At 62.2% G+C, this 24,425-nt stretch overlaps 2 protein-coding genes across 3 annotated transcripts in view; both read left to right on the top strand.

Annotated features, from left to right (window-relative positions):
- The window catches only part of ATP6V1B1 (ATPase H+ transporting V1 subunit B1), a 44,169-nt gene extending 43,019 nt beyond the window's left edge, over positions 1-1,150 (top strand). The window contains exon 14 of the mRNA XM_044428930.1: positions 884-1,150. Within this exon, the coding sequence (XP_044284865.1) occupies positions 884-1,044 (161 nt within the window). The 3' untranslated portion in view covers positions 1,045-1,150. The remainder of the gene's footprint in view (positions 1-883) is intronic.
- Positions 1,151-2,166: 1,016 nt separating this feature from the next.
- On the top strand, positions 2,167-22,427 carry LOC123023210 (shootin-1-like). Of its 2 annotated transcripts, XM_044429683.1 has the most exons (17): positions 2,167-2,243; positions 4,329-4,381; positions 4,511-4,571; positions 5,303-5,397; positions 8,349-8,502; positions 8,633-8,709; positions 10,101-10,182; positions 11,499-11,593; positions 12,754-12,900; positions 13,805-13,958; positions 15,114-15,234; positions 17,479-17,528; positions 18,589-18,689; positions 19,214-19,273; positions 20,782-21,073; positions 21,499-21,593; positions 22,004-22,427. In XM_044429683.1, exons 1-17 carry the CDS (start codon positions 2,207-2,209, stop codon positions 22,037-22,039), a joined length of 1,710 nt encoding a protein of 569 aa, XP_044285618.1. In that variant the 5' UTR covers positions 2,167-2,206; the 3' UTR covers positions 22,040-22,427. The 2 variants fall into 2 exon arrangements, with proteins under 2 accessions (XP_044285618.1, XP_044285617.1); XM_044429682.1 differs by having other exon boundaries at positions 21,499-22,427.
- Positions 22,428-24,425: the final 1,998 nt, after the last annotated feature.

Below are 24,425 nucleotides of genomic sequence, written 5' to 3'. Positions count from 1 at the left end.
TGCCCTCTGTGTGAGGCAATGAGACCAGGAAGACGCTGCCCCATGCCGCCCCACTGGCGGGCTTCCCTCAGGCAGCTGTTGGCCGCCATGGGACACAGCTTGGGCGGAGAAGGGCAGCTCGCAATGTCCTCACAGGCAAAGGAGCAAGCATTTAGCAGGATTCGCTTAATCTTGGGACATTTGGTAGACAGCCGTGCCAAAAAAAATGATTCATAGATGCAGAAACCACATGTGAGCCACCCCGACTTCCTGACAGTCGGGGCCCCCAGGGTGTGGAATGGACTTCCACGGGAGGCGGTTGAGGCCCCACCGGTGAGGGTGCTCAAGGACAGGCTGGACATGCACATGGCCAGGGGTCAGACTAGATGGCCCAAGAGGCCCCTTCTGACTCACTCTGTTTCTATGTTTCTCTTCTAGAAGTTTCTACTTCGATCTTGATATGCTTCCTAGCTCCTCCATGAGACACCGCAAAACCCCTGGAGCCTTGTTTGGCTGGGGATGTGAGGAATCGCTTTAGAGCATCAGTTTCTAAAACCTTCTGATATCATAGCACAAACTTCATCTGCAATGTTTAGGGGTGGTTTTGTAAACGTTCTTTCTAGATGTTCTGGGGCACAGAGACCCTTGTTATTTATCTGTCAATCATCTACTTCAGAATGTCAATTAGATACACCAGTGACATATTGTCTGTCTGTCCGTCTGTCTGTCTGTCTTATCCACTTATGAGATGGATTGATTCCATATAGGAAGCCGCAGCCTTGAGTTTAAAGGAGTGCTCATTCGTAGAGTTGCCAGAAGTCAGAGATGACTTGATGGCATGCACAACCTATGATACACCTTACGGGATGCGAGAAATGTAATTTGTGATGCCTGCTTCTTGCAGGGGCGTATGAGAATAGGACCGTCTTTGAGTCTCTGGACATCGGCTGGCAGCTGCTCCGGATCTTCCCCAAAGAGCTGCTGAAGCGGATCCCAGAGAACATCCTGGCAGAGTACTACCCGCGGGAGGCCAAGGAAGCCCAGGGCTCGGACACCGCCTTCTGAGTGCCCGACTGCCCAGAGCCTGGGCCGTCTGCACATGAGGGACCCCTGGCTGTGGGACCCCCAGGACAGATCGCAGCCCGCCGTGACCGGCATTCTCTTCAGCGGTCGCCGCATCTCACACAAACAAATACACATGCAAATAAATAAATCCTGTAGTTGGAATTGCTTGCTATCAGTAATAAAGGCTTCTCTACAGGAGACCCCACTGCGGTTTCTGTCTCTGGATTCGCAACGGGATTGGCTGGGTTTCCGAGTCCAGTTCGCCGGGCTTGGGGCCTGCTTAACCCGCTTTCCTGTATATTCCTTCGCACGACCACTAGGTGCTGCTGCAGCATAGTCAGGTTGTGAGAACGCGCAAGCTTCTCGGTGGGCTTTCCAGATGATGCCGCCGTTCCTCTGACCTCAGCAAAGGAGCCCCGCAGGATGGCAGCTTCGTGCAAGCGGCTGTGGGTGGAGAATCACAAGCGCCCAGCGAATGGCTTGTGTAGAAAGGCCTTGACCCTTAGCAGAGGGTATTCCAGCCCTTCAGGGTGGTGGGGGGAGGATTAAAGGGCAGGCAACAGCCAAGGGGCAAGTGCCAAGGACAGGCTGTGCGCCAAGGAAAGGGGCCAAGCCTGCAGGGCTGGCGGTCAGCGCTTCTGATGCATGAGGTGCCTGCTTGGGGGGCTGCCCCAAGCACGCCTGCTCAGCGGGATTTCTGCAGGAGGTGCTGAGGCAAGACCCGGGCCTCGCCTGGAACAGGCCTTGCAGAGCCGTGCAAGAAGCCGCTTGCGCAATGCAGGCGGGCGTGTGGCTTCGGTTCTTCGGGCGTTTAAGCAGACCGAAGCATCGTCTAAACCGCGCAATTAACCTTTGCCATGTCCCGGGCAGCCTGTGCCAGTCCGAACCCTGCACAACGGCAGATTTCCCTCGCAGCGGCACTGGGTGGGGGGTGCGATCGCTGCCCTGCTTGAGCCAGGAGAGCCCCCAGGTCCCTGCCCATGCACGCCTCGCCGCGCAGCCCCCCGCGGGCCCTGTCTCCGCGTGGCAGGCTTGCCCAAGGACAGAGGGAGTTTCACTTCATCTTTGCGCAGGGACGGCCCCGTCCTTCCTGCAAGGGAGCCAGTGCAAGGACTGGCGGGCAGGGAAGCTCCCCGCAGCCCCACTGCCAGCGCAGCCCCAGATGGAGCTTTCGGAGGGTGGATTCGGCCAGCTGGAAGGTAAGAGGAGGACCCTGCAGAGCGACCAGAGGACTTGAAGGAGAGACACTGCGGGAAGCGCTTCCCGGAGAGCCGGAGAACTGCCAGGCCGAGGGGTTTCCTGTTATTTGTATTGCATTGCTTTGCTTTGATTTATACCTAAACGATCTTGAATTTCCCTCCTGCTCTATTTACCCTCCCTCCTTTTTACACACGCACATGCAGTAATATAAATAAGCAGCTTCCAGGACCCACCCGCAGACACTTCCGTGTTCCCCTGCCCCAAGCGCCTCGTTGCCCGAGCTGCTTGCGCCAGCGTCTCCCCAACCCGCTTCTCTTGGGTCGGTGAGGAGGCACCGGTGGGCCGTACCCTCAGCTGCCCCACGGCACGAACCCAGAGCAGCTTCCCTGGAGCAGTTGCTCACGGGGGTGTTCCTGCGATGGGCCGCCATGTCGCTTGACCCCGCAGATGGACCCCTTTCGTGCGTGTGGGGGATCGCTTACAGAGCCTCACGGCCAGAATGGGGGGCGGGGGTGCCGCTCTTGTCACGGGGCTGCCGGGCAAGCACAAGTACCAGCCACCCCAAACGGCCCAGAGGCACTCGGGGGACCGGATCCTGCCGCATCCCGCCGCTGATGCGCTCTGAGACTCCTCCAACCTTCTTGTTTTCCCTTTTCTGGAGAGGGGGAGATCACAAAAACTGTCTTCCAGGCAAGCTCGTATGTGCCCCATTCTGAGTGCTCCTGGCAGTCCCTTAAAAAACCCAGAGGAAGATTGGAGGGGCAACCAGCCCTGTCCGATCATCCTCATCTGGACCCAGACTTTTCTTTCGAGGCAACAGAGAAGGGACAAATTCTGCTGTTCTGCGAGCATGCCAGAGGCCCCTCCCGGCTGCATACAAACATTTTCAAACATTGGGGAGCAGTTTTTAATTTCATTAGTGCACAAAGGCATGCAAAATGTATTATTTTAGGAAATAATTACCTGTAGCTGCACAAACAGACATTGGCAGTTCTGCAGGCAACATGCAAGGGGCTGCCCGCGGAAAAGTCCAGGGGGTGCCCACCCTGGCATTGCCCTCCTTGGCAACAGCTCAGGTGCCCCCCAGTCGGTTGTACCTGCCCGCTGCCAAAATGCAGACTGCTGCATGCAACCCATGGCGGGCGTGCGAAAGGGCTTTGGCGGGGATTTAAACTCCCTCTGCCCAGCAAGAGCCTCGGAGTCCCCCTCCACCCACCAGGGGAGCATTTACTAATTTGTCACAAGCCTCTAGGGACTCCAGGAACAGGAGAAAGTGCCTCCCGCCTTTTGCAAGGATCCGAGCTGCCGGCAGCACTCCGGGCCCCGGTAAAGAGGAGCTGGAGTGGGCACGGGGGGTTTCAGCACAGACCCGCCTAGGGAATGGGCCGCCGGGGGCCAAAAGTGCTCTTCTGGCAGCCCCAGTGTGTTCTGTAGGCTTGCAGGTCAGCAGGGAAGGCTCTTGGGTAGCTGCAGACAGAGGCCATGTGCTCAGAGGGCTACCTGAGGACAGGTGGAGACAAGTCCAGTGGTGGGCGGAGCTTGCAGCATCCCCCAAGCCTCATGGTCCTGAGGGCACCTGGAAATAGGCGGAGGGTTTCAGGTTCCCCCCGCATGGCACCCCTCCACCCTAACACTTTCGCTGGCCTCAATGGCCAGGTGCCCACCAAGGAAATCACAAATGGCGCAACAGACGTGGGAAGGATGCATTTCACTGAACTGATAAATGTGCGAAGAGAGACCAGGAGAAACGGTTGGAGTTGCCGCTGGAAGCATCCTCGATGTCAGAAAGAAACATTCGCTCCTGGTGTAACCTTGGGTGAAATGGAAGTTCAGGAGTGTTTGTGACGTTGGGCCCCGGTGCATTCAAAGCCCACACTGGCGGGACACGCTCCGCTCTGCTCCTCGACGGTGCAGCCCCCACCCAGACACCAGCTTCTGCAGGAAAGCACCCCATGATGCAGCGCATGCCAGCGTGAACTTTGCACTGGGCTACTGACCGGGAGAGTCGCGGCACCCCTGAACCCCCCGGCTCTGCAGCCAGGCCTGCCCTGCCGTGACCACTTTCCCTCTTCATCCCTCTGCAGCCATTTTGGAATCTAACAGCAGCCCAGATTCAGAGGAAGAGGAAGAGGACCAGGTACGTGGACCCACCAGGTGCACAGCCACTGATTCCAGGGGGGCATCTCCTGTTTCCAGGGTGGGAAGTACTTGGGAGCTGCTGGAACGGCCCCAGACCTAACCAGCATTTTTCCCCTCCGTCCTCCAGGAGGCAGCTCTTCTCCAGGAGAGGGAGGAGGTGGAGGAAAAGCTGCAGGAATATGAGCAAGGTAGGTCCTCCCCGCAGCTTGGCCCTTCCACCTGCTTTTGCAGGTGAAGAGTGTGGGGAAGCGAGGTGCGGGAGGGGGAGGCACAGGGGCCACACTGGGGTGGCTGGTATGAGCTGTGACTGGCAGCAGACTTCAGAAATAGAAGGAGTTAGTCCAGGCTGCCCTGGAAAAGTCAGCCCTGATGGGGCACTCGTAGCGCTGCTGGCGGTGCAGCCGGCAGTTCCCACTGCTCCTCCGTGGAGAAGGACCACCAGTGTCCGGAAGAGGCAGCGGCCCCTGGGAACACAGGGCCCCCTTCCAGACCAGATGCGAGAAGTTCCCGAAGCGGGGCCGAGGGCACCGTGATGCTGGACGCGCCTCGTGTAACATGCCTATAAACGCTTACAGTGTAAGGCTTGGTTGAAAAAGACATCATCTGTGGTCTGCTGGAATTTCTGATGTCGACTCGAGGGGGCATTCCTGGACCAAGCAAGATGTCCCAATTCTCTAGTCCCCAAAGTGTCGATATATTTTGAACCCCCGCTCTGGCTTCTTCCCCCCCTCACGGCCATGTCCTGCTACCGGCCAACCACAAAAGATACACACACGCTACTCTAGCACGGGAGGCAGTATGCCAGTGCCTGGGGCTTCCCGGGAGGACCTGGCTGGCCGCTGGACGAACCTCACGCAGGCCAGGCGGGCGATGGCCGGAGCGTGCGCCTCTCACGTCGCCCCTCTCCCTTCTGTCCCAGCTTCTCAGGCGGTGCTGGCAGAGCTCTCCCTGCTGGAGGCCGAATACGAAATCGAGAAGACGTGCCGCGAGCAGGCGGAAGCCTACGCAGCCCAGGTGCGCACCGCTCGGGGAAGGGCGAGGAGTGGGCTGTGGTGATGCGGAGCTGAACCGCCACCTTCCGCCCAGTTTAGTAACGGAGAACCAAGAAATCTGGTCCATGAGCCCCCACCCCGCCTCCCGGGCTTCGGGCTTCCGTCATGCTGTTCATCGCACTCACGGGAGCTCACACACCTGCCACGCCAGTGATCCGGGGTCTCGCTCCCCAATTTAGGGCACGTCCCTCATTGCACACGTAGGCAGCCGGGCTGGCCGAGAGCTGTAGGACTTTTCTCTCGCTGGGTGACGCACGTGGGAAATGGCCGCCCTTCTGTTTAAAAATGCCGATTGCCCCTTGGGGTACTCGTTCCACAAACCCAAAGCACTCCCAGGCAGCTGGCGGCAATTCTGCAAAAGCACAAACCCCTCGTGTGATGAATGGACAGGAAAGGCAAGGAAACCGCCAAGACTTGCATGAGTTTTTACTCTCTTCAACCTGCTGCATTTTAGCGCTTTGCGACAGGCTGGTTTTGACTCCGGCCTGATCCTGCGCTACTGCCCAGACTGAGCTTCCTCGTGCTGCGCCTTTGGTGGGTTTCGCTGCTATGGATTCCGGTTCCCTTTGATCCCAGCTAGCGGGGCCATGGTGGGCATTGCCGAAGCGACTCCGGGTGGAGAAGGCATGCTTGAAACATCCCGTGCCACGAGCTCAAGACCAGCGCAACCTGCTTCCAGGGCCTGGTGTGCGTGGCGGGATTCTGCATGGGAGCCGCTTCTGCAGGGCTGCGGCGGACGGCCCCAGGAGCAGTGCCCTGCAGCGGCCTCACCCGGAGGGGGGCAGGGTGTGGCTCACGGGGGCTGCGCCGCCCACCCGTTCAGCCGGACCCTCTCCCGCTAAGCCTTTGGCTTACCCCCAGCCCCACCGAGGGCTTAAGGACGTGGCAGCAGACACTCGCGCGGGTGCACCTGCGTCCTCCAGTAGGTGGGAGGGGAGGTCGAATCAGAGAAGGGAGGGCCAGAGGGGGCGCTCCAGCCCGCCGGTCCAGCCGCCGCTCAGTGCAGGGCTCCGTGTGCAGGATCTCTAGCTGATGACCGTCCGGCTGCCTCTTTGATGCCTCCGCTGTGAGGGAGCCCCCCCACCCCCCGAGATCGTGGGCTCTGTTGCCATCCTGCTCCCACAGCCAGGAGCTTCTTCCTGGTTTCTAGCCAGAAGCTGGGTTCCCGGGACTTGCGCCTGTGGTTCTCTGTCCTACTCTCCGGGAGGGATTGAGAGGAGATCCTGCCCTTCCTCGTTGGGACAGCCTTCCAAGAAAGGACTTGGAGCGGGCTGTGCTGCCTCCCCCAGCCTTCTTTGGCCCAGTTCTTCCAGTCTGTCCTTACAGGGCATTGCTTCTAGTCCCTCGATCATCCGTGTCGCCTCCCCTGCACCCTTCCCAGCTTGGCTGCATCTTAGACTGTGGTGCCAGAGCTGGGACACGGGGCTCTGGGTGAGCCCTACCAGCACCGAATAAAGGGGAACTGGTGCTTCACACGATTTGGAAGTGACGCTTCCTCTAATGCAGCCCAAAATAGCACTGGCCCTTTTGCAGCCACTTCCCGTCACTGACTCATAGTCCGCTTGCGATCTGCGACAATTCCAAGATCCTTCTCACTTTCAGGATCGTTGAAAGTGACGCCTTTGCAGTGACGCCTTTGCTTTCGTCTTCCCAGGTGCAGATCCTGGCGTTTCCGACTTGCCCTCTGTTCCTTTCAGCCCAGCTGTCCAGACCAGCCTGAATCTTCTCTCGGGCCTCCAGGGCCTGAGCTCCCCCGCCCAGCTTCTTGCCATCTGTAAATCTGATGACCGTTCCCTGCACTTCCTCATCCAGGCCCGTAACGAAAAGGCTGGTGGGCCCAGGGCCGGGGCCGAGCCCACTGGCCCCGCACTCGCTGCTTCTCGCCGCTTGGGGAAGGTGCCATCGATGAGCACCCGAGTCCGATTCTGTAGCCGGCTGTGGGTCCCCCGACTGCTGCTCCACCCAGCCCCCTCTGAGCCCCTTTCTCGACCCTCTGATGCAAGAGCAGGGGGAGTGAGACCCTCACTGTCCCAGCAGGAGGGCCCGGTGTGGCCAGCGGCAGCTTCTGGGGCCTCTGGCAAAGCGGGGCCAGTCTCCCCCTCTGCTCCCTGACCGCCAGGCTTGTGCTCCCCCGCTGGGCTGCAGCCCTTCCCCCAGACCGCGGGGCGCTCCGTCTCCCCCACAGCGCCAATCCCACCCTCAGACACACGTTGCCTCCGACAGAATCCCCATTTTCAATTTGTGAGGAAATAAAAACTTGGGTCTGTGGGAAAAATCAAACATTTTAACCTCTGTGGCATTATTGATTGGTGGCCCGGTACCTGCAGTCACGACCAATAATGCATTACCAGGTAGAGGCAAACTCAATGGCAAAATCTCAGCCCATGTACAGACACTTTTATTGCCTGCTGGTCACATACAGCAATACAGAGTGTCAAGTTTCCAGATCATGCTGGTACAAGGGCATCCGGATGTCTTCAGGCATGACGTGAAATACTGGTAACAACAGCATGGGAAACATGACTGATTGCTGTACTGATGGGTCAGTCCAGCAAATTCTTGACAGTTCAGATGTTCAAACATGCAAATGTGTCTGATGGAGGAGCCATTCAGGAAATCTGGCTTGACAACCACACTCAGCAGGGGCTTGCCTCTGAGGGACTAGCTGCTTAGAAAGAAATGGACAGCATGGTTGAGTTTCTCTGATGAGAACGCACTCACTCATAGTATGAGGCTCCAGAAGCTTCTCAGTCCAGCTTCTTAAGGCAGCAGCAACGCCAAACAGCAACCTGGCTGGGATTTTGCTTCCTTGTGAGAAAGGGGCCTAGATTTTATTTTATAACACAAGGGCGCATATAAGCACCAAATAATTTCCCAACACCACCTCTTGTCCTTGTGTCTGGATGCCTGCAGGTGAGTGCCGAGAACCACAAGCTGAAGCGGATCAGCGTGGCTTTTGCCGCCCGTGCTTTGCTGCCCGGGGACCTCCTGGGCCGTGGTGAAGCGGAGGAACCCACTGCCGAAGCAGCCGAGGGTCCGGTGGATCCGTACGTGCAGCTGGTCAAAGGTGGGTGCGCAGTGCCGCCCCCTGCTGCTCCAGGGGAATGCGGGCGCCTCCGGTGGGCGAAGGCTCTTCTGGGGAGCCGGGACGGGACGGGCCCTGCTCTCACCCTTCCCCTTCCCTGCTTTTGCCGCAGCCCTCCAAGGCAAGATTTCCCAGCTGCTGGGCGAGAAGGAGGAGCTGAGCATGCGAGTGAGGCAGCTCCAGGAGCAGGTACGGTTCTTCCCCGGGGGAAGGAGCCACTGGCAGGCTCCAGGAGGAGGGCTGGGGGTGGGGGGGGGGGCCGTGTGCTCGCCTCGGCTTCTTCCCACTCGCCCACTGGGAAGGCCTGGAGCGGCAGGGACCCGGCTCTTGCCTCGCTGCGCAGCACATGCCTCGCTGCAGCTCACGGGCTCCGGGAAGCGCTGCCCTGCTGGGAGCCCGGAAAGAGCAGAGCAAGAGCCGAGAAGGAGGGCGTCTTCCTCGGAGAATCTCCCGTGCCTCCGGCGGGATCGCTTCCCACGTGCGCTGGGTGGGAAAGGGCGCGCCCCCTCTGCCCGGGGTCTAGGGGAGCCTCTCCCTGTCAGAGCAGGCTGTGCAGGGCTGGGGGGCGGATGAGTGCAGTCAAGCCGCCTCCCGCGTTGTGCCTGATCACTGCAAACAAGCAGCCTAGCCGTTCAAAGCTCGGAGCAGTGGAGCCACGAGCCGTGGGACCCCGAGAGCCAGAGGGCCGCCCAGCCCAGCATGCTGTTCGTGCGGCGGCCGACCGCCTGCCCCAAGGGACGCCCCTCAGCGAGGCAGGAGTGCACCCGCACCTCCCACCCCCGTTCTCTGGCACTAGGGGCGCTAAGGACCGGCAGCCACCCTGGCCTCCTGCTCCGTGGCTATCAGTGTCCAAATAGGTGGCCATCAGGACGTCCTGTGCAAGGGAATCCCGCAGTTTAGCTCGGTGGGATTATTTTGGGACGAGAGGCGGAATGTCCCTGCACTCCTCCGCCCAGTCCCGGTTGCAGGAACACGGTCATGGCAAAGTCCAGAGCAAAGCATTCGCTGCCCTTTTACGAGAGCCCAAGCCTCTGCGGAGGCAGCTGCCCCACCCCACCCGACAGCGGGGCCGGCCCTGCCCAGCCTCTGCCCAGACTCCCTCCCGCACCGCTTTTCCACGCTGAACCGTCCCAGCTCTCGCCACCCGTGCTCGCAGGCGAGCTGCTGCAGCCACCGGGGCAGCTTAAGGGGACCTTTCCGCATCCCCAGCATCCTTTGTGCAGGTGCGGGATTCCAGATGGGGTCACACGATGGATTTGCATAAGGGCAGCGTGCGCCTGGCAGCTCCATTCTCAGCGTCTGCCCTACAGCTGCCAGTCATGGAATTCGCTTCCTGGAAATGGCTGCAGGCTCAGTGGGCACGTGGATCAAACTGCCCAGGACCTCCCTGAGGCCGGGTCAAAGGGCAGCCCGTGGCCGGAAGGACGCTGCGGCCACCGTCACCCGGCGCAGCCTGGCCACAAAGCGCCACTGCTCCCGCCTTGAGGGGAGACGGGCGAGGAGTGCTGAGGGCGTGCTCTGCCAAGGCAGGCGATGCCCACGCGCAGGCCGTTCGGTTTTTTTAACCCCTTTGGATGCAGCTGGAAGAGGAACGGTCTGAGAAGCAGGCCCTGCAAGGCCTGGTGAGGCGAGGCCAGGAGGCGGTGAGGAATTTCAAAGAAGGTGAGTCGGCGAGGGGACGCCAGTTACGCAGGCGCCACACCTGTGAGCCGCGTCTGGGAGGGCCTCCTTGCTCTACAACCTGAAGTGATTCATTCATGGGCCACGGTGTAGATCTCGGAGAAACACATGTGGACCCTCTAGGATGGAATCTGGGCCACTTATCTTGCAGGAGACTCAAAGTGGGAAGCCCACCCAGCCGCAAACAGCCCGAACGTAAAAGCCTTGACATTGTTCAAGGACAGGCTGGATGTGCACATGGCGGGCATGTCGTGAGTGGAGCCGGCTGGTGCTGGAGGTCAGACTAGATGGCCCGGGAGGCCCCTCCTGACTCTCTCTGTTTCTATGTTTCTAAGAAAGGGCTAAAGTTTTGCACAAGCGAGTCACCAGGAAGTGAAGGCCAGCTCAGGATGGGAGGGAGCTGCAGCTGCAGGAGCAGGCAGTGGGGGGGGGGACAGCTGGGTTGATGGGGGCCCTCCAGCAGCCACAAGAGGCGGACGGAAAGGCCACGCGCAGAGGCCGTCCGTCCCTCCAAACCAGCTGCCGGGGGCAGGCACGCGGCAGGTGCGTCCTGTGGGCTTCTTGCCGGGCTTCCCTGCTGCATCGCGCTGACCACCGTTGGAGACGTGGCACTGGGTTTCACGAGCCCCCGTTCCAGTCCAGCCGAGCTCGTCTGTTCTTTGGTGGGAAGCCCCCGAGAGGCATGCGAGGGCCACTGCTGGGGAGTCACCTTTCCCACCACCCTGGGCACAAGCCGCACCCCCAGCTCCTCCTCTGCAGGGCTGCCGCTCGCTCGCCTGGCGGGCCGAGAGCACGGCAGCAAGGGGGCCGCCTCATCTGCCTCCTCCCTCCCTCCTGGCACCGCTGGATTTGGGGCCAGAGCGAGAGGCAGGGGAGGAGTGGGAGAGAGAACAGCACCTCCGGGGTCCTTGTTGGGGGGGTGACCTTCCGCTGAGCCTGGCAGCACCCCGCTCCCCCCCCCCCGGGGAACCGGCATTCCGGACCTGCTGCCTCGGCTCCTGGAGCTGCCACCCCAGGCAGGAGCTACGGCTCCTCCGGGGACCTGCTCAGTTTCCTCTTCACCCGTCTGGGTGGATGGCCACCCGCGTCTTGGGGCAGCCCCTCGTGCAGAGATGGAGCCAGCCGAGTCCAAGAGGTCCCGACCCCGCAGAGCACAGCGAGGAGCCCCCCCCCGACTCACAAGCAGCCCCTTGGGCTGGAGTGGCAAGCAGGGCCGGCCTCCGTGAGGGCATGTGGCCACGGAGGCCCCCCCGCCCTGCCGCCGGCTTGTGGACGCCATCTCTTCTTCGGCACCCCAGCGGTCCGCCTGGTCACCAAGGAGTACGGGAAGGTGTCACAGCAGCTGGGCCTGGAGGAGGAGCTGAGGCAGCAAGCAGAGGTCTTCGCCCGCCAGGTAGGGCTTCCGGCACCACTGCCCCGTTACCTCTGCGGTTCTGTGCTGCCCCATGGCCGCATCTCTCCGGGCCGTTTTTAGCAAGGGTGCTGCATGGGGGCAAGGGACAACCGCTTCGCTCCGCGCTCCCAAGCAAGCGAGAGCACAACCGCCCGGGAGAGCCGAGGGGGCGGAAAGGAAGGGCAGGCGATGCTCCAGGCGCTCCCCCAGCGTCTCACTCCGTGCTGAGAGGCGGGAGGTGCTGGCAGGGGAAGACCTGCGTTTCCCAGCCAGCAGAGAAAGGATGCCTGCGGTGGGCAGGGAGCGGGCGATCCCCTTCCGGCAGAGCCCGCTCGGGAAACTGTCCCGCTGTGCCCATAAGGGGAGCCCGGCCGCGCCAGGCCTCCGGGGCTCGGTTTGCCCCGTGGCCCAGCTGCAGTCTGTGGGAAGCCACGGCACACCCCTGCCCATGTGCCCCGGCAGACCTCGGCAGACTGCCTCTGTGCCGGGAGGCAGCACAGAGCTGTCAGGACTAGGAGAGGAGCCGTTGCTGGCCGCCTCCTCCTCCGTGAATGCAGACGGGCCTCTTTTGGAAGGGCGGGCAGCCCCGCAGCCTCCCTCCAGAGGGCAGCCCTGCCCTGCCCAGCCTGAGGCCAAAGCCCTCCGTGCTGTGTGCCCTCGGCGGCTGCCGGCTGAGCAGGAGGAGCCCGGCCGACTCGCTCTGTCTCCGGCACTCTGCCACGATCTCCGCAGCTCTGCTTAAACCTTGACGGCGATTCTCCGCACCCGGGCCTCTCTGTGGGCGAAGTAGCACGGGAGATCTGCAAAGCAGTGCGTGTCTTTGGGTTGAGAAATGTGGCCCACCTCAGCACCCACGCCCTCCCAGCCCCCCAACCCCCCAAACAGCGGCCGAAAGGCCCCCGACCCTGACGGAAGCCCGCGCTTGGTGGTCACCGGAGCCATCCTGAGTGCCGCATTCTTGGCCCCCTTGCTGCTTTGAAGGAAGCCGGAGAGGCAGTGCTCCAGGCCTGGGGGCCCGGGGCGCGTGAACGTGGGGGTGGAGCTCTGCGTGCCCCACGGAAGCGTGTGTGACCGGGCCGGCTTCACACGGGGGTGCCTGGCAGAGGGCAAGGGCTGCCCTGGGGTTGCTGCCACCGAGCGCCCCCACCCGCGTCCCACAGATGCTGGTGAAGCAGGAGGAGGCCAACCGGCAGAGCACGATCCTGATGCAGAACGTGGGGCCCGACCTGCAGCTCCTCCGGGCCCTGGACGAGGTGGCCACGGCGACCCGGGCGCTGGAAGAGGCCAAGCAGGCGCACCAGGAGAAGGCAAGCCGCTGGATCCTTCCTCCCCAGCGTCTCGGCGGGGACCGAGCGTTCCACTCCCCTCTCCAGAGTGGCATCTGGGCTGAGCAGGAAGGGGCACATGGAGTCCCCAGGGGGGAAGGGGGGCTCCCCCAGGAGAGGAGGAGGAGCAGGGGGCAAAAGTCTGACCTGGACTGCGATGCCACTGGACGCAGACCCTAGGGAATTTGCGGCCCGTGCAGGCAACTGGGACTGTTCTGCTCCTGTGTCTGAAAACGGGACCCCCGGAAGGCATCTGCCCCGGCAGTCTCGGGACACGCCCTGCTGCAGCTGCCCCCGTTCCCCAGGCATCTGCTGCTGCCCCAGCACCTGGAGGGGGTTCTCCCCCAGTGCAAGTGGCGCCTTTGAACAGGCGTGATGCCCCGAGAGCCTGGCTCAGGCCAAGTCAGGCGCTTGCCCCCGGGTGCAGGGGGCTGCTTCCCAAGCGTGGCAGGGACTACGGCCCACAGGCCTGTGCCCCACAGCAGCACGGCCGCCAGAACACCCCCTCCCCCCGGCACGGGGCTCCTCCTGCCCCAGCGTCCCACCTCCCATGGGAACGACCCACGAGCAGCAGGGCCAAAGGGCCACCGGGATGCCGAGCGGGAAACCTCCGCGGCCGACAGCTTGTCCGCGGGTCTTCCTTCGATTCTGACAAGCTTCCCCGATCTCCTCGGTGCGGCAGTGCGTGCAAAACACCGGCACGTGCTGCGCGAAGGACGCCGTGTGGTCGCCCACCCAGCCCTCCAGCCACCCGCCCCACTGACTAATGCTGCATCCGAGGGGGCACGTAAGCGAGCAGAGGACGCCCGCCCCCGCCTCCCGGGCTCCCCGGCGTGCCAAGGGGAAGGGCTTTCCCTCTGGCTTCAGGTCCCCTCTGGCCATCCAGGTGAAGGATCTGGAGGCCCAGTTAGCCGAGCGGCCGCAGCGGGAAGAACTGTGTCGGCTCCAGGCGGCCCTGGCTGCAGCGGAGGAGGAGAAAGCGTGCCTGGAGGAGCGATTGCTCCAGTTGGAGGAGAGAAAGGCCGCGCTGGAGCAGAGAGGTGCGATGCTTTAGATGCGCTTGCCGGAACCTTCCTTTTTGTTCCTGGAAGCTGCGGGGCCGGACCTGGCACACACGGGGAATCCACCCCTGCTGGGACCCCGGCCCGGCCCGGCTGCCGGAGGGCCACGCAGAGGCCGTGCCACGGTGCAGAGAGGCGTCAGTCACGCAGCTTGCGGAAGCCAGCTTTCCCCAGACAGCATGCGGGTGGCCTGGTGCGGAATAGGCCGGGGTGCGGAAAAAACGAGCCAAGGCTTCGCCATAAGTGGCGGCTGCAAGCCTGACACTGTGAGAACAGCCTTAGACAAGGCAGGATCTGGCCCGGAATCCAGGCCACACGTCTCGCTTCCCCGTCCCGGGAGGTCTGTGCTTTGCAGGTGCGCTCCTAGAGATGCCAGCTGCTTACCTGTCCTCCGGGTTCTTCTCCTTGCGTTGTCCTAATCTCATTTGACCCCGTTGCTTTATTCTCCGGTGCCTCTAGCAAACGGTGCCCCTGAGCCCCTGCCCCCCCCCCCCCCCCCCGCTCCTCTAAACTGGGTACGTGACTGAAAGGTTAGGAAGCGCCTTGTGCCGTCCTCGTCGCTGCGGTCCGCTCTCTGCATGCCACATGAATTTCCTGCATGTCTGAATAAACCATCGATGTTCTTTTGACCGCACATGGCAGTGGACTCTCCAAGGGTCTTTTTTCACTCCTGTCAGTGGCTTGCTAATTTGCAAAAGGACACACACAGAGGGAATGACAGAAGTGCAGGCTGGCGGGTGTCGCTCTGGCCTCTCCCTGGAAGCCGTGATTCAGAGGGCAGTGGGCCGGGGGATGTTCGCTTTTAAGAATACCTGCCCGCCCACCCCTTTGTTCGTCCCTTGCTGGCTCCGTTTGCAGGGCAACTTTTCGGAAAAGCACAGGACAGGGGAAGGGACCGGCCACCCCCGCTGGCCCCCCGACCCGACCCGAGCACGGCAAGGCCTTGCTGTAAAAGTGTTCCTTTGCCGTCACCCCGGCTGCCGGGATTTCGGCCTCCCTGGCCAGCCCTTCCTTCCCGGTGACCTGCGACTGCTCCCTGCCCCAGACCAGCTCCCTGTCAGTTCTGATCCTCGGCACAGAAGCGCTCGCCCGTCTCTGCCACCTCGTTCCGAGACTGTGCCATTTTCGTTGCAGTGAAATCCCTGGAAGAGAAGGCGAAGGTGACGGAAGAGGCCCCGGCTCCCAAGGAAGCCCCCTTGCCTCCCCCTCCGCCCCCCCCTCCGCTGCCTCCACCAACCTGCACGGCTCACGTGGAGTAAGTGTCGCACAGCACAAGACTGCAGAGTGCAGACTTCCAAAATCCGCAACTTCACGATGCTCGCTCGGCACGCCTGCCGAGAGATTGCCGTCTCCCCTTGTCCCCGTGGGCGGGGGGCGGGGGGTAAGTGGACGCGGAGGTTTCGTCTAAGCCAGCCTTCGGGCCTTCGGGCTCTGGAATGGTGACGAGGGGACTTCCTACGACCGGCGGCTGCTTTTTGCAGATCTTCAGGCGCCTTTGCTCCATCTGCACTCACTAACGGTCAGATTTTGTGCAAAGGGCTGGTGTGCCTTTCTGCACGCTTGTGCATATTTGCACTTCCAGAAATGTGCCAACCCCCTCCATACACAAGCCACCTCAAAATGGGTACACTCACGGTGTGCCACAGGGGCCAGTGCGCATTTTCATTAGCGTTGTTCTCTTTTGTAAATTCTTCTGCAACTAAAATTTGCATCCAGTTCTGGAAAGTAAACGAAAACTGTGGCCTGTACATCCACGATATTCTTTTGAGATGGGAAAAGCGGTCTGCTCCGGAGTCTGCGGGTCGGTTTCGCGGGAGTCCAAACTTCCCTGGGGCTGCTGCGGATTTCTCTGGGTCACGTCCTGCAGGGACCGTCCGCAGCCTTTTGCCCCGCGCTCGCCAACGGAGCCGGTGCGCCGCTCTCAGGCGGCTGTGAGAGGAGCCAAGGCTGAGCTGCCCTCAGCCACGTGCCTGCCATGTTCCGCGCCACCGGAGCGCCCGGCTGGGGCCTCGAGGCAGGCCCCGGAGCACAACTGGGCCCCAGGCTTGGGAGCAGCATCCAGCTGGCCTGCCCACCCGGCTCCCTGGGGCTTCCCAGAGGGCCATGCCCTTCCTCTCCCCCCTTCCCCCATCTGGGGATGGGCTCCTGGATATTGTGCATTGCCTTCCCATCCTAAAGCACTCAGATGTCTCTCCCAAGGCATGTTCCTGGCAGGAAGAGCCTTGGTGCCAGTGCCCCGCCGTGCAGGCATTTGGGCACCGTGCCTGGCGCCTCTGCCGTGGCCCCCCAGAGCATCGCCGAAACAGAATCGGCCCTCAGCTGAGGGAGGTGCGATGGGGCCCAAGCCCCATGGGGCACAGTGGCGGCGAGGGTCACCGGGGCCAGGGCTGAGCGTTCCGGGCACGGGCCTCCCAGCCCAAAGCGGGAGGCGCCGTCCCGCCCAGCCCTTCTCCAGGCATCCAGAGCAAGGCCACTTTCCAAGTGCCGCTTTCCCCCTGCAGCCCTCGGCCCACAGCCACGCTTCCGCAGAGCAGCCGTGCCCGCCTTGCCTGGACTCGCTTCCGATCCCTTCTCACCATCATTCAGGTCCTTACATCCTGCCCCACCCCACTGGCTCTGGGCGGGGTGATGCATGGTCTAATTTCTGTGCATGCCAGTGGCCCGCCCCAGTCCAGGAGGGGGACAAACCCACCGCCAAGCTGGAGAAGCCTCCAAGGCGTCATCCCTTGCCCCGCAGAGTGCCCAGCGAGGCCCCCTTGCTGGACCGTACCAGGTCAGAATGTGGGTGGGCATGTCCCCCCCCCGCCCACGTACGGAGCAGCACGCGGATGCTTTGCAAGTCAGAGAGACGGAAAAGCTGGGGCTACATCAGAGTAGTTGCCAGTGCGTTCTCCCCCCCACCCCAAGTGGTATAGCCTACCAAGAGCTGTACCACATGGGCTTGAAAGCAGTGTCGCTTGGCGCATACACGCCGAGCAACACGCCAGAGAGAGCGCAGGACTGTCAGAAAAGGGAGTGGAGAGGCAGAGCAAGGCTGGGACAAGGAAGGGGGCAAGTGGGAGAAACCGTGGGGCAGGGAGGGTGGGAGTGGGGAGGCCGGGGGAGCAGGGAGGGCAGTCTCTGTGAGGGGGAGAGGTCTGGCTGGCCAGAAAGCGCCCCTCCGCTTCCCCCTCCCTCCCAGCCTCAGGCCCCGCTCTTGCTCTCCCCTGCGCCTCCCCAGGCCAGCCAGGCCCCCAGGCAGCCCCAGCATGGCCAGCCAGGCCCCCGTGGGAGCCGCTCTGTGGCAGCGCCCACAGCAGTCTCCAGCACCCCCCGCCCCCTGTGCTCACAAGTCCGGGAGGGCTGCCGGACCCTGGCACTGACGTGTCCTGGGAAGCTGCTGCCGGTCAGAGCAGGCAGTGCTGGGCTCCAAGCTGGGGAAAGGGAGAGCGACCATGGGGGGCACCAGACCCACAGTGCCGCACGCAGCCAAAACCTGACCCTTCTTGTTCCTCTGCAGCCCCCTGACGGCCATCCGACAGCGGAAGGGAGTGCGGCCAGTGAAGCAGGGTAAGTGGAGGAGGGCTCGAGGAGGGAGCTCAGCACACGCAGGCTCAGCACCGAGCTCAGAGAGCAAGGATGGGACCTCGGTGGCCAGGCCAGGTCGCTTCTGTGCGCTGCATGGCCGGCTCTGGCCGTCCTCATCCGGCTGGGCATGTTGCCGTCACGCATCGCCCACCCGGTGCTCGCATGTGTTGCACTGCAACACACATCCTCCCCAGCCGGCCACCGTGGGCCCTGGGGTGGGGTGGCTGATGCACGGGGAGTGGGGCAGGGCATGGGGAGGGACACGACGGGCCGCGTGGTGGGGCCACTTAGTCTGGAATAGAAATGACTCGGGTGGCTTGCGGAACAGGGCTTTGCAAGAGCCGGGCTTAGGGCATGCGTGGGGGGGGAGGGGGGCAGTTCCCCCTCATGTCAAACTTGGGTCCCTCCCATGCAACGGATTGAGGGTGGATTCGGCACAGCCCCAAGGGAGCCCTGCTTCGAGCAAAGTGAAGCACCGGACGATGCTGGGGAGCTTAGCTGGCGCCAAGGGCCGATTGCCCCGCTTCTCGGCAAAGCCGCTGCCTGGTGGCCCCACAGGCCTTCGGGGGGAGTGCGCCACCAACCCCCTCTGTGCTCAGCTGCACTGAAGCTTTGCTGGGCCGCCGTGGGACCCGAGATGGGGCCGAACCAGCTTTTGGGGTGCTTTAAAAGCAGGTCTCTTGTTCATCTGTTTGTCTGTCTTGGATTCTTTGGGGAACCTGCTAGGGCAGAAAAGGTGATCAGCTGTTACCTGATCCACCAAATGTGTCTTTTACTTTTAAAAAACGGTCTGGATCCTGAGATAAACAGGCCTGGGCTATTGGGGGGCTCGGGATGTCAGGATGCGTTCAGTTTGCCCGTTCTGGACACAGCACTTGCCCCGAGTTCTGCCCCTCGTCCAGGAGGGATCAGGGAAGATGCTGGACTCAGCCGCATGAATACACCACGTGTCTAGCACCTGGAGGGCCGCCCCCCCCAGCCCGAGCGGGGAGCTGTGGGGGCTGGCGGAGGGCACAGCACTGAGCTGCCCCGCTTTCCCCAGGGGCAAGCAAGCCTGGCCTGGACGAGGTGAAGGCCAGAGCAGTGGACGAGATGATCGCCCGCATCAAGAGCGGGGTGGCGCTGCGCCCCGTGGGGAGCAAGGTGGGTGCCTTCTCCAGACAGGTGGGAGGCCGGGGAACCGCCACGGCCGTCTCGCTGGGCTCGGAGACACCGCTCAAGCCCTCCTGGCGCGGATGAGGCTCTGCTGGCAATGCCACTCCTGCCCAGACAGGGCGTGGAAGCCGCTTCCAGCGCTTTGCCCAGCCTGGCGCCTCCCGAATGCTGTGGACGGGACCTCATCCGCTGCCAGCGTGGCGGTGGGAGCCCTGGCTGGGGATGGTGGGAACTCGGGGCGCCATGTTAGGGATGGCAAAATGGGTTAAGCAAAGGAGGGAGGGAGGGAGGGCAGACGGACTCTGTGCCAGCCAACTGACCTTAAAGCAGAGGCGCTGCAACCTTTCAAGGGGAGTGGGAAAATTCTGCAACAGCCAGGCACTAGGGGAAAGGGAGCGCCAGAGGGCTGGACTGGGGCAGATTTGCCCTGGGGGCCTGAGATTCTGCCCCAGGTTTGCAGCGGGGGAGGACCAAACGCTGTCTAACAGATGCTCCTGCCGTCTCCTCCCAAGCGATCGTCTGCTGCGTCGACCAAGCGAAGAAGCGCAGCGCTGGAGCTCCAGAGCCTCCTGGTAGGTGCGCTGGGAAGCCCCCCCGCCCCCCGCAAGAGCAGCTGCAGTGCCTGCTGGGCCCTCCTGCTGGGTGGTGCCTCTAGGATGCCTGGGCGGCCGCTGGCCAGTTCCCAGCATGCCTTTACACTGCAGGGCACCCTGGGAGCTGTGGGGGGGGGGGAAGCAGCCCCTTCTGCTGCCATGTGGCCAGAGGACCCACCCAGCCACCCTTGAAACCCTCTGAAACCCGTCTTCCGCTTCCGGTGGCACAGCCAGGCCAGCCAGAGAGGGCCGGGGCGGGGGAAAGCGCTCGGGCTGCTGGCCCCGGGCAGCTGGGAGGGCAGCAGGAGAGCCTCTCCCGGCACTTGAAAACTAAGTGGAGCGAAATGGGAAGTGGATCGGCAAGGACAGGGCGCACAGCGACACGCCCCACTGCAGGGCCATCCACCACATGGCCCACTGGGGCCTGGACGGCCCCTCTGTGTTGGAAGGGGCACAGCCGAGCCCTCGCCGCCAAAGGGTTCTCCTGCGCGCACGGAGCATCCAGGCGTCATTCACCGGGCAGTCAGGCGGGGTGCTTCGGGATCACTCTTCCATGGCTCGTTACAGAGCGGTTGCTGTTGGGTGTCTTCGCCTGCCGCTTGAAGCCCTTCGGTGCCTTCCCGTGGTTTCTTCCATGGTTTTCTTACCAGAAAAATACGAAAGCCAGAGGAAGTTGCGCAACGCCTTTGGGGTCTGAGCAGTAGCTAGTGGCCAGCGTCTGGAACAGTCCAGATCACTGTGCAGAGGAGCGCAATTCCCAAAATCCTGCAGAGGTGCCCCGAAATATTTGGAGCAGCTTGAGATAATTGGCATTCTTCAAGGAAACGACCAGTGCTTGTTTAATGGAATATTAATTTCCAAAAAGATGAATGGGAAAATCACTGTTGACATATGTAAAGCAAAACTGCTCCCCTCAAAGTGCACTTTAGACCGCCACCATTTTAATTCAAATCGCCTTCCACCGATTAATTGTGCCCGATCGGTTCTGACAGTCTGTCAAGCCGAATAAACCTTTAAGGCTAAATATTTTGAAGCAAAGTCCCGATTCATGCAGGTGAGCTTGGTTGCTTCCAGACAGAAGGAACCTGGTGCTGAGAATGCACAGGCGTCATTGCTACGCAGCGCTTGCGTCCTTTTCCCAGAACTAATTCTCCGCCGGACTGAGGGGTAGCCTGAGTGTGCGAACGAGCCACTCCAGGTGCCCGTCCCACAGACGGGGCTTCTGCCGTACCCAAAACACACCGCTGCTCCACTCAGCCTGTTCACACCTTCAGCCGCCAGGTGCCAGGTGCAGAGAAATAGACGCGCTGCGATGCAGTGTGAGGAGAAGCAATAGAGGTGTGGCGGGTCACACCTTCCTCGTGGCTCGTCTTGCACCGCAGCACAAGATGGCCTTCGGACCTTTGGACGGGGCATCCTGCCCTTGAGCAGAGGACTTCAGACTCACCGGCACCTGCTCCACCCCTTCCCGTTTCTCTCCTGCCTAGAGCACTAAAACGGGGCTGGCCAGGAGACCAACCCGGCAGAGGCGCAGCCAGAAGAACAACCTTGCAAGCAACCAGCTGGCCTCCATCCTGCAGAGGCGCCGGCGCATCGTTGACTGCCCCGCCGAGGCTCAGGCCCCGCAGAAGCCGTCTGCCACGGCCACAGGATGCCAGCCAGCCACCGACGCCCAGGGGACCGAGGTGGGGGGCGCCCGCTGCTCCCCAGAGCCAGAGCCAGTGAGGAAGCCTCATGCCCATCTGCAGAGCTCCACGAGCCCCGGCACGTGTCTGCCAGGTAGGGAGCTTTCCTGCCGTGGCTTTTATAATGCGCCAGGCTATCTATCCGGTGTTCATTTCATGCCACTTCTGTGCTGCCTTATAACCCGAGGGTCGCAGTTGCGCCTGCTTTCTGGGGGCAGCCCCCTACGCAGTCTCTACCTGGAGACCCACAGAAAGCCATGCATCAACCCCAGGACCCTCTCGCAACAGGTGCGCAAGACCCCCGGTTGGGTAAGAGCAGCCGTACGTTGCCAGTGCCAGAAGGGGCTTTGCAGCCCACTGCCCCTAAGCGCAGCCCAGTGCAGGAAATGCAGAAATGCAGCGGCCCGGCCCACGGGGCTCGGCTTGCTTCGCTGCCACGCACGGTGCGAACGGCGCACCTCGGAACTGCTTGCGGCTGCAACTCGTGCGACGCACACACTTGTCCGCTTGATTCCTCAGGTGACCCCGACAGGCCTGCAGCGGAGGGCCCCCCACATCCGGGAGAGAAGCGCTGCGCCGTGTCCGGGCCCCAGAAGAGAGCAGCCTCTCTTCAGGTGAGCAGGAGGGTCCAGCCCAGCGCAGGGGCCCACGCCGAGGAAAAGCAGGGCAGCTCAAGCGCCTACCTGGCTCGCAGGAGCACATCCCACGCCACCTGGGAATGACGAAGGGGTGAGGACAAGCACAGTGGCGACACGGGGCCCATCGCCACACCTTCTGCGGCCTCCAGCGCTCGGTTCCCTGGGCCTCGCATTGCCAGGTCATTGCAATGGGGCAGCACCGGAGAACTGGCATTGCCTTAGTCTGGAGCAGTCGGCTCCCTTGATGGACACAGGCCTTCAAAACCACATGCAGCGGCTATAAACAGGCAGGCAACAGTGCAACCTTTGGCGAGCCGGCTGGAGCCGGGGGTCAGACTAGATGGCCCGGGAGCCCCCTTCTCTGTTTCTGTGTTTCTATCTCACAGCTGCTCCACTTGATGCAAAAAGCCTGTGCCTGTTGAGAAAGGGATGAGACAACCTTGCACTTCCTGGCTGCATCCGGGTAGGCTGGGGACAAGAAAACGGGGTCTGTAACAGGTAGCAACCTTCTTTATGATCTTGGGACACCAGTGCAAAGTAACCAAAGACACACTACTGGAGATCAGATCTTGGGTTAGCTGTCAACTGTAACCTCATTAACTCCGGAAAGCATTTGAGGGAAATAGCCTAATGCCTCTGGTATAGCCATAAATCACAGGTGCTGGAGGGGAAAATACTTAACTGAAGAATCAACAAGTGTAGCCCAAATGTTGAAAACGCGCTTATCGGCTACTTAGCGGCCTGCAGTGGAATATCCACGCTGAATCCGAGCCAATAAACGCCCTGTTCGCGGGATGCTTCTTTCCTCGCGCTGCTTTGCAGTGTTTTTTAAATACAGATCTCGGGTCGTGATCTCCAAGCTCGCCGGGCGCTCGGTCAGGATGGGAACCCTTCCCGCCCAGTCGCGCGACCGGGCGAGCCTACGAAGGCACCGGAGGCCGTGCTCTGGCCGGGCTCCGCACAGGCTCAGAGGCACTCTCGCCCCTCAGCTCCCGGCACAGCCTCCCACCACTCGCTGCCCCTTTGATGAGGACAACCGCAAGACTCCGGCTGCGCCGCTTGGGGACGATGGGAGCTGAAGTCCAGCGCGGGCCAGCGAGCCGGGCCCCGCCCAGCCGGGAGCGCCAGGCCGGGGAGCCCGCCCCCCGCCGCCGCCGCCGCAGAACCGTTCATTGGCTGACGGGCCTCTTTCCCCTCCCGCGTCCCATTGGTCCGTGGCGGGGCGGGCCCCGCCCCCGCGGTCGCCTCGGCAACGCCAACGCCGCGCCGCGATGGGGAGCTGCAGGGGCGCCCGCGCCAGCCGGTCTGGGCTCAGGCTCGGGCTCGGCCGCGGCTCGCCCCTCGCCGTCGGCAGCCTCTCCGGGACCTCGCGCAGGCCAGTGGCGGGCGGGCGGCGGGGACGGGCGCGGGGGCGCGCCTCGCGGCGGGCGGTCCGAGCCCGCTCGGCGCCGCGGGGAGCCCGCCTCTGCTCCCGGCAGGCCCCCTCCCTCGGCGCTGCCCCGCACGCCCTGCGGCCGGCGCGTTCACACGTGCTCCCGCGCGCGCGCGCCCGCCCGCAAAGAGGCCCACGGGCAGCGTCCTCCCGCGGCGCCTGCAGGGCGGCGTTGTCGCGGGGGCGGCGGCCTCCTTCCCTGCCAGGCGGCCGGGGCGCGATCCCGGCCCTTTTGCCCGGAAGGGAAGGCCCGCCGCGCCCTGGCAAGCGCGGGGTAAACGGCCGGGCGGGGCGGGCCGGGGGCGCGCATCTGGTGCGCGTGCGCGGCCCTGGAGCCCGGGGCAGAGGGCGCTGAACGGGCAGGGGGGCGAGAGCGACCCTGTCCCGTCCGCAGCCCGTGCGGGCTTGTTTCCTCGCTTTCATCCGTTTGCGCTTCGAAAAGGGCCGCCCTGGGACACCGCGAGGGGCGCGATCCAGGGACGTTAAAGGAATAAATGAAAAGTGCGGGTTGGCCCGGGATGGGACCCGGCGCGCCTCGGGATGCTCCATTTGACCGGAGAGGCAGCCGGACGCAGCCGCTTTGGCGGACCGGCTTCGGGCACGCAGCCTTTTGGCCCGGGAATGCAAGCCGCAGCCCGCGATCGGCCATATTAATGCTAAACGCAGTGCCAGGTCGCTGCGTGCCGAAGGGCCGGGTGGAAGGATTGACCTGCCTCTGGATTCTCGTTTAGCTTTGTCCAACCAAGTAAAGTTTCCGAGTCAAAGTCTAGCGCGGGAGAGGAGCACTACGCAGCCAGTGTGGGGCACGTGGGTTGGCTCCAGGTCTCCATGCAGAAAGCCGAAAGTCCAACGCACACGGATATTAATGTAAGTCCTCCCCCGCCACCGCCCCCAGGCCTGGTTTCTGCGCTTCTGGTGCGCTTCCTTTATTCAGAGCTCAGGTGCCTGTGTAACTATGCAAATTCGGGATTATTTTTAAATGCCTGCAGTTCTAGGAGGAGGGTGAGTGTTTGAATGCAGAAAGTGCAAGAATTCAGATGCCAGATTGCTAAAATGAAATGAAATCTCCTAAGATTTAGGATGTGAATATTTTGTGAGAACAATTCTCTTTCTCATCCCAGGGTGTTTGCTGTGAGCTGAAAACTCTGGAGTATCCTCTGAGGATTTTTATCAAACATTTATATTTCACTTTTATATGTCAACTTTAAGGACAGGTGGGGTTTGAATGTCTAACAATGTGAATAGAAAAATCCCCAGTTCAAATTTAATCTTGATCAGAGGTGGGCTTGAAAGAGCCTCCTTCCTCCTCGTCTCTCCAGCTGTAATCTGGGCAGCCTGCATGCCCAGTGCTCAGAAGGGGCTACATAGATGAAGTC

Source organism: Varanus komodoensis, unplaced genomic scaffold (assembly GCF_004798865.1).
Source record: "Varanus komodoensis strain SLA01 unplaced genomic scaffold, ASM479886v1 scaffold2, whole genome shotgun sequence".
Classification (NCBI taxonomy): Eukaryota; Metazoa; Chordata; class Lepidosauria; order Squamata; family Varanidae; genus Varanus; species Varanus komodoensis.
This window is presented reverse-complemented; position numbering and strand designations above follow the sequence as displayed.

Excerpts from the sequence above, each read along its gene's own strand:
- LOC123023210 (XM_044429682.1), top strand. The coding sequence starts at position 2,207 with ATGGAGCTTTCGGAGGGTGGATTCGGCCAGCTGGAAG. Across the intron at positions 8,710-10,100 it reads TGAGGCAGCTCCAGGAGCAG|CTGGAAGAGGAACGGTCTGA; the intron begins GTACGGTTCTTC and ends CTTTGGATGCAG. Across the intron at positions 12,901-13,804 it reads AGCAGGCGCACCAGGAGAAG|GTGAAGGATCTGGAGGCCCA; the intron begins GCAAGCCGCTGG and ends CTGGCCATCCAG.